General features: G+C 35.4%; 1 protein-coding gene across 1 annotated transcript; it reads right to left on the bottom strand.

Annotated features, from left to right (window-relative positions):
* Positions 1–6,840: 6,840 nt before the first annotated feature.
* On the bottom strand, positions 6,841–8,150 carry LOC120189349 (receptor-like protein 19). The gene is made up of 2 exons (XM_039192654.1): positions 7,121–8,150; positions 6,841–7,028 (listed from the first exon to the last, which is right to left on the bottom strand). The coding sequence occupies exons 1-2, from the start codon at positions 8,148–8,150 to the stop codon at positions 6,841–6,843; spliced, it is 1,218 nt and encodes a 405-aa protein (XP_039048585.1).
* Positions 8,151–8,949: the final 799 nt, after the last annotated feature.

The raw sequence follows: 8,949 nt of genomic DNA, 5'->3' as shown, positions 1-8,949 counted from the left end.
GTAGTGAAGCAAACCCATCAGTAAGTGTCATCAATAAGTCTTTCGAGCATGATGATTAAATCCTTCGGGTAATTTGTAAGCCTTCATGGAAGAGTAGTGAAGCAAACCCATCAGTAAGTCTTTCGAGCATGATGATGAAGTCCTTCGGGCCATCAGTAAGTCTTTCGAGCATGATGATTAAATCCTTCAATTGTAAGCCTTACCAAAGAGTAGAAGCAAATCCATCAGTAAGTCTTTTGAGCATGATGATGAAATCCTTCGGTCTTTGTAAGTCTTCGAGCAAGATGATAAGTCCTTCGGGCCATTTTAAGCCTTCTCGGAAGAGTGTTAGAGCAAACATCAGATCATTAGATGTGAGAGGAAAGTGAAGGTTCTCGAGTACAAAGAAGTTGATCAATTGATTACAAGGAAATACGCACGAGGAGTCATTAACCAATTCAAGGTCTCAGGAAGAGAAAGGTTCAGATGGCAGCCGAGTCCAAGAAGATTCTCATATCTAGTTGTTGCGAGACAAGCTCCCCCAAGAAAAATATATTCTCAAAGATTCTCTTAAATTCTAAATTTTTTGAGTATAATGTTTTTCAAATCTTCAAGCATACATTAATGAGTGGCAACGTTTGATTTTCAGGTTTATCCTTCATGAAAGAATAGTGAAGCAGAATCACACCATAAGATTGTTCTAGTTTTACTCCCTGAAGCAAGAGGGAGCGAACTCGTAGGCAGAAGATTGTTCGAGTTCTACTCCCTGAAGCAAGAGGGAGCGACCCCCAGCAGAAGACTGTTCGAGTTCTACTCCCTAAAGCAAGATGGAGTGAACCCGCTAATCAAAGATTGTTCAAAGAGAGGAGCATCCCTCATCAAGTTTCAAAGCCCGAAGTTGGAACTGGACAAAAACCACTGTCTTTTTTATCTTTGTCCTATTTTTGTTAGCACAATGGGCAAAGAGGGGCAGCTGTAGACATGCGTTTTTGTCCGGATTTTTATTGTTTTATTTATTTTTTATTATAATTATTAAATATTAGATATTAATTTAATTTTATTATTATTATTTTTATGTCATTATAAGACTCAATTTGGGTTTAAGCCCAGTAACCAGAAACAAGCCCAACAAGCCCAACCCAAAGCCAGCCGAGTCTCATGCGCTGTCCCTCCACAACCGTTGAAAGCATACCTGCAACAAACAAGGAGATTACAGAACACCATTCAACATAACGTGGGGGAAAACCATAAGCAACAACTGAAGGAAATGTTCGTTGAAAGGGTATTCATCCGTAATAAGAAGGACGAGGGAGAACCAAGAAAAAGAGATCACACAAAAAAACAGGGTCCACAGAAAAAAAAACCTACTGGAAACTTGGGGTAAAGAGGAAAAGGACTAACCCATTGGTGATCAACAATTGACCTGAAAGAACATAGAGCAATAACATAGAGGGGAATTTGCAGAGGAGACTCTTTCCTGGAAAATTTCACAGTGTAAAGGAATACGAAAAGAAACAATAATTTAATTTCACAATTCAAAATAGAGAAAGCAATAGAAATACGAGGATTTTTGAGGTATTCTTCTCTGGTATTCTTTTTGGTTTTTCTATGTTTTTTTTGTGTGCTTGTGTTATTTTGCAAATAAAGAACTAAGCAATACTCACAGAGAGGCTAAGAAAGAGTAAAAACCCTTTTTTATTTCTCAATAATTTATAGAATCCACATAGTAAGCAAAAGTTGTTTGGGTTTTTACCTGGGGAACGAGTCTTCACGATGGGTCTCTTCGACCTTTCCAAGTTCGTATGATCTCATCTCGAAAAGAATAACGTCGCTCTTAAGGTTTATTGGTACGAAAAACAACAGTTAAGTGGTCCTTTAAGAATTTAAGGGTAGGTTTCATCTCTTTAATCTCCAAATTTGGATTTAGGGAAAAAACAGAAGGTTTTACGTTCATATGTGATGGTTTAGGCTTTCTCGGTCGTGGTAAGCAGTGATCAGAGTCGTGCATGTTGATGGAGAAACGGTGGCATCGATTTGAGTATGGGAAAAGTTTGGCCGTGAGTTGGAATTTTGGGGGGAGTAAATGACAAAATGCGGGCGACTCATTTTGGTTTTCAGGGTAGGTTGTTGTAGTTAACAAAAACGTATGATTTATATTATAGTTAATGGGTAAATCACCTTTATATCCCCTAAATTACCCTTATCTTTTCACTTTGGGCATTAAATGGTGTTGAATTTCTAATTTCGTCTGGATTGTAGGCCCTTTTTCTTGAAGTTTTCCCTTTTATTTCATTTGTAATTACTCTGATTAGAAAAGAGAAAGCTTCACTCATACCCTTGTATTCTTACCATGTTTTTCCAGATTAGCCACTGATTCGAGTTGTTAGTTTTACTTTGAATTGTTGGGCTCATATGAAAATTTCCCATTTTATTTAGAAATTGCCTAGGCTATTAATAGGGTAAAATTAGGTCTTGGTCCCCATAGGTTAAGCTTTTTTAGGTTTCTAATTGTTTCTTTATATTTCATGCGTCTTTCATTTTGGTTATTCCTTATGTTGTTTTGAGTTTCATATTATTTTTACATTTAATATGTAATTTTTTAATTGACATTTTAGTCCCTAAATCCAGAAATTTTGAATTTTCATTCGTTGTACATCTGATACGCTGCTTTGAAATCTAATTTAGTCCTAAGTGTAAAGTGTTTAATTTTTGATATTTTAGACATTGGACCTTCAAGTTTTTGCATGTTGCATTTTAGTTGTGGATATGTTTGGGTTTATTATAGTTTAAGTCCATTCTATTAACCATAGGTTATTTAGTTTCATTATTTAAAGTGGCTTAGTAGTTGTGTTTTTATCTCGATTATTATTACTTTTGTAGTTAGGGGTAATTTATTATTATTTAACCTTGGTTTTAACAAGTATGATAAGTTTCTGAAATTTGCACTTTGAAATTTTATGGTTTGCTTTTTTATTTTAGTCATATATAATATATAATATTTTTAATACGCATATGTATATAGTTTATTAATATTAGTTGGAATACATTTATTTAATTTTTATTGTAAATGTCACTTTATATGATTTTTTTAATATTCATTCATATTTAAATGATTGCATTTTTAATTAAGTTTTGCATGGTGACCTCATTTGCATAACTCGACCTATTACATAATCGGACTAAGGGTAATACCTTTTTAATTTAAACTGTCTTGAGTGGCTTGTCTTAACTGATTAGAGGTCGTTCTGACTATTTTAAGTTAAAAGCGTATCCCGGAAGTGAAACAAAAAAATTGATTCGTCACTTAAAATTTAGGAACGAAATCGTTTATTTAAATTTATCGAGAAAAGGTTGTTATAGCTTTTAAGATATGGTCTCGATATTTGTAAATAATCGAACATTCTTTATCTTTCTAAAAGACTTGGTAATTTTAATTTAATTTATTTGAGTGTTTTTTTAATATTATTAAATTCACATCTTCGTTTTATGGGATCAAAAGTCAAATTAGTTCGAATTTTTAAAGTTCATTGCAAAAACGTTAATTAATCGACTAAGTACCGATAGGGCGTTGTGGGGTGATAATCCTTCCCCACATGTAACCGACTCCCGAACTCATTTTTTGGTAACGCATACCTTAATTTGTTGTTTTAATTAGAATTAATTATTATTTAAAATGACAGTTTTTTTTGGGTGCCCAATCACACCCTAATCAAAAATTGGTGGCGACTCTTCGGACCGTATTTTTCGATCGTAAAGGAAATCCAAATTTTTCGAAACGAGAGGTCTTTTAAATCGCATTTGTTTTTAATTAAAAATAAATTAAAAGAGATAAGTTAAAATTAATGTGGTTTTTTAAAATTTCACTTTCTCACTTTTAAGGAAAATCGTTTCGACAGATTGTAAGTAGTATATGTTCTAAATACTCTTAATTATTTGAAAGGAACGTTTAATCACTATTGTAGTTGCCGATGTTCGAATTTGTGACCTCTAAGAACAATAATATTTTAGTAAACTATTGTTTGTTAAATTTAAAAATTATTTAATTAACTATATTCATAGTCGACTCTCCCGTCCAAATTCGAGTAACGTTGGTTTTGTTATTATATTGAGAATTGTTAGTTTCAGCTGAAACCATAGGAATCACGACAATTACATGATACCCTTGTTGTTGGTCTGATCTCAACAGACTATCCGACTCATTTTCAGACATGAGTGGCCTTCAAATATAAATGGATTTATAAAAATTTGAACATACCCGATACTTATGTCATATATATATATATATATATATATATATATATATCTGACATAAATGGTGATATAATGAGGAAGAGCTTAGTATGAGATCGGTAATGAACAAGCTTTTCGAGAGGGAAAATGTCTTGAACACTAGTAGGCCTGACACAAATGATGATACGAACGAGGATTTGCTGTCTATTGAGAAGGACGATGATATGATGACCTAATAATTAATGTTATTTTCAGAGATTTAAATAGTTGTCTGTTATTTTAATAATGTATGTTATATAGCGATCACGGTACCATTTGATATCGTTATTGCATGACTGTGATACCCACAATCACTGTTATAGTGTCCGTTATGCTCGCAATCGTGATAAACATAACACAATAAAAAATGCGACCGCTACTATAATCTAAATCTATAATTGTTTCTAATACAAATAATCGAATAGCTAAGACCAGGGAGTCGGAAAAAATCTTCAATGCGGTACAATCTCATGTTCAATTCTCTTGGTTTTCATGGTCTATTAGTATGTATTGAGTTGAAGGGATAAAATATAATTAATAACAAAAATAGGAGGAGCAAAATCAAAATAAATCAAAATTTGAAGATCTAGATAAGTATTTATCTTTACATATCTTTTAATAATAAAAAATGGGGCAGTGGCTCCCTAGGACTGTACATAGCTTTGTTCTGTCCAGTGACAGATCCAGAAATTAAAAAGTGGAGTCCAAAATTTTATTATTCTATTATAAAAATTTTGAGTATGTAAAATTTCTTTTCCCCCTATTTTCATTAACAAATTGAAATGATTTAACACTTTTCTCGAAATAATGGGTGTGCAGTGGCTCCCTTATGAAACCACATACATCCGCACCTGGTCCTGTTTATTAGAGTTGAGATTATTCAAGGAAATACAAATTAATATAAGACTAAAAAAAAGCATAATAAAAAATCTGAAAAGAATCTTAACAAAATTAATTTAACGTAACTGGAAATGTTGACTTATACATAATATATTAATCAAAATGGCATAACCGACAAACTTATCTGATCGATACTTTTCCACTAATATATATACTTTCGAATTTAAAAAAACGTAAAAAATGAGAAGACTACAATTAATACTTTTCCACAAATATCGATACTTTCAAATTAAAAAAAAACATGAAAAATGAGAAAATGATATGTCAGTCGAATTTTATTGAGAGTGATATTTGATCAGGTTCAGGTTTGTGGTAAAAATCTTCAACGTGAATATGTTTCGTATCAGGTCGGGTGAACGATGTATGTTTCTCAAGTAAAGTCGTTCGAGTGGAAGGTGTATACCTCTCGGATTAGGTCAGATTGACCAATACTCAACCCGACCTATTATCATCTCTAGGTATGACGAGTGATTTTCTTTTAATTTGTTTCCGTTCGAATTGGTTTTCTTTATTTAATTTGCTTTTTCAAGGAATACATTTGATTTCAAATTTAGTTGCCGTAATACTATATTAAATAAATGTTAAAATATATTATAAAACAAAATATATAAAAATGTTAAGATAATTGAATTAAAAGTATATAAAAGCGAGTTGCTATAATACCCCAATTGTTTCCTTAATAAGTATAATTTTTCTGTTTTTAACTATTAAAATTTAATTTCATTAATTGATTAATTTGAATCAAATTCTATATATATATATATATATATATATATATATATATACGAATTACAAGAACGATATAAAATATATTTAAAAGAATGATGAACATGAAGACACTGCGTCATCAAACTCTGAACAAGTATATATACATATATATATATATATATATATGAAACTATGAACACCTCCTTGTTTATTACAATTGTTTCCAAAAGACTGAACAAACCGAATCGATTTGAGAGCTAGTCTCTTCTGGTTCTCTCTTCGTATCCAGTTAGTGAATTTGTATTTGTAACCTCTCTCGACCATTCGACCAGCCACCTTGGTCTTCCGGTTACGAAAACAATGTAACCTGTGCTCAGTCCTAGCACCACCCGCGTCCGTACCCCATCATTACAACTTTCCAAAAAGAGACTACTTTAAAACCTTCATGTTCCGCCACCAATGGTGTCGGTGGTTCGGCCGCCCCACAGTTGCCGCATTGCTTGGACAATGGTAGCCGCACAATCCCAAGTTATCGCTCTAGGAATGGTTATCGAAGGTGTCGAATTGATTCCCTTGGGGAATCGATCCGACAAGATTGTTGCTTGAAAGATTCAACACTACAAACGTCAAATTCGTCATTTGGGAAGGAATCCTGCCGTTGAGCTTGTTTGATGAATGATCTAATGATTCAAGTTCGACCAAATTTTCCGAACGATGCTGGGATCGGACCGGTGAAGTTTGTTGCGAGAGAAGTTGAGCATTTGAAGGGAAATAAGTTGTCCTACTTCCTCGGGAATTCGTCCCCGAATCGGTTGTTCGACAAGTCCTAGATACGAATGTATAGAGTCTTCGTCAATGCCATCTCCAATCTTTTCGTGGTTATATTCAAAGAAATGTAGTAATCCTTAGAGCTGATAAAATTGTCACTGACGTGGTAAACATATGGCCGTTGACGCCTCTCGATAGGTTTCACTGCCATTGCTCTCAAATTTCGGAAGAGTTTCGAGGGCAAGGTGCCTGTGAGCTCGTTTCCGGAGATAGATCATTCGCAATGCGGAGAAGTGTATAAGCTATGGGATGAGTCAACGATGAAATATTAGATCTCAATATAAGAACTTGACTTGGGAGTGAAGCTAACCAATGGGGAAACTTATCAGCTAAGTTATTGTTCCCTATGTTTAGAACCTGCAGTGACTTAGAATTAGCCAAGATGTGGTACAAGTCCTTCCAATTGATTGTTTTAAGGAAAAGATCGGGATCGTACCGTAGAAGTTGTTCATCTTCAAATCGACAAACGCAAGCAAGTAGCTGAAGTTCCGGATACATTCGGGTATAGTTCCACTCAAGTTGTTCCTGGACAGGTCGAGAACTGTGAGTTCACTCCAATTGCAGATGGAAGAAGGGATATTTCCTGTCAAATTATTCCCTGAGATTAAGAAATCATTGAACAAATGTGGATTCGGAGTTCGAAGAATCAAGCAAGTTGAGAGAATCTGGCATTGAAGCATGTTCGAAAGAAGGTCGAGTATCGCCAATTGTTGTCCCAGAAACTGCTCCAAAGTGGTCAGAAAGTTGAGAGAAAGGTTCAACGCAGTCAGATCTTCCCACCCTTGAGCCTCCCATTTTGAAATTCCACCAGATATCATGTTATTGGAAAGATCTAAATACTCCAACTTCCGGAAGAAATTCGGGAACTGCCTTACGCTACAAGAAGAGAACAACACGGCCTGCAGCCGAGGGAAGAAATGGTTCGCATCATTGCCGCTTGTGCTCAATGATAATAAACTATTATGGGAAAGATCAATAACTTCAAGACTCGAGAGTTTCGAAAGCTTACCAGACCTGATGATACCACTCAAGTTGTTTGATGACAATAGAAGTTCCATAAGGCGCACCATACCGAAAATAGATTCAGGGACTGGACCACTCAAGTTACAGGAAAACAATCTCAAAGATGTTAACTTGCTAAGGTTTTGAAAAACATCCGGAATCCGTCCTCTAAGCTCATTTTTAGACAAATCTAAGGAAATGAGTTGAGTGAGGTTCCCAAATGATGCTAGAATTGACCCTCTAAAACCACAACGGCAAAGGTCCAACCACTCAAGGCCACTACTCCAGTTTATCTTAGGGAGATAACCTCTAAGGGCATCGTTACCACCTAACCCTATACGTTTGACATTCAGAAGCCGAAAAATTTCAATCGGGAACTCCCCATGCAACAGACGTTCTTCGACACTCAAACGTTGTAACAATGAAGACAAGTTTAGAAATGAAGAAAGTGCAACACCGGACATGTCGACGGAGTCAAGCGCAAGGTTTCGTAATTTGGTCAAGTTTCTTGCAAGTGATAACTCCTTGAAAAGGTCATATTTTGGGACCTTTTCACTTAAGTTATTGAATGTCTAAGAGAACATTTAGGACCATTTAGATGCATTTAGGAGCATATAGTTGCATGTGGTGGAATTATGTTTGCCGCGCATTTTAATTTGTCATCAGTGCTACCTTATGGGGAAGGTGTTTGTCTAATTATGTGCAGGATTTGAGAGCAAGGAAAAGAAAAAGGAAAATGCCGTGGCATAAGGAGACTGCTGAGCAGAATGAAAATACCGAGTTGGAATGGCATTTCAATAGCACACAAAGTGAAAGAAGATATTTTCGAAGCTAGTTGTTCCCTATTTGCACGTGATCTCTACCACGCCGCCCTGCTGCAGATCTTGTCTGCTGCGGTAGGATCCTTTCGGGTGCCTAGATCAGTGTTGCCACGCCGCCCTGCTGTAGATCTTGTCTGCTGCAGTAGGATCCTGTCGGGTGCTCAGTCAACCACCCAGGCTGGACCATTGCCAGCTGCCCAGTAGGATCACTGTCAGCTCTGCCCGATCATCACGTGAATCAAGCATGATTTGGGGTATCTTTGGAATTTTTACACAAACCTTTAGGGTTTTTCTCCCCCTATAAATATATGATGAAGCCACAATGTTAAAGGACTTTAGTTCCAGCCATATTTGATCTTAAAAAGTTAGAGAGAGAAAGTCTCATCTTTCTCCGTCAATCCCACTTGCCGTGGCATTTCTCCTTGACTAGTAGAAGAGAGTG

This window comes from Hibiscus syriacus, unplaced genomic scaffold (genome assembly GCF_006381635.1).
Source record: "Hibiscus syriacus cultivar Baekdansim isolate YM2019G1 unplaced genomic scaffold, ASM638163v2 tig00116954_pilon, whole genome shotgun sequence".
Taxonomy (NCBI): domain Eukaryota; kingdom Viridiplantae; phylum Streptophyta; class Magnoliopsida; order Malvales; family Malvaceae; genus Hibiscus; species Hibiscus syriacus.
This window is presented reverse-complemented; position numbering and strand designations above follow the sequence as displayed.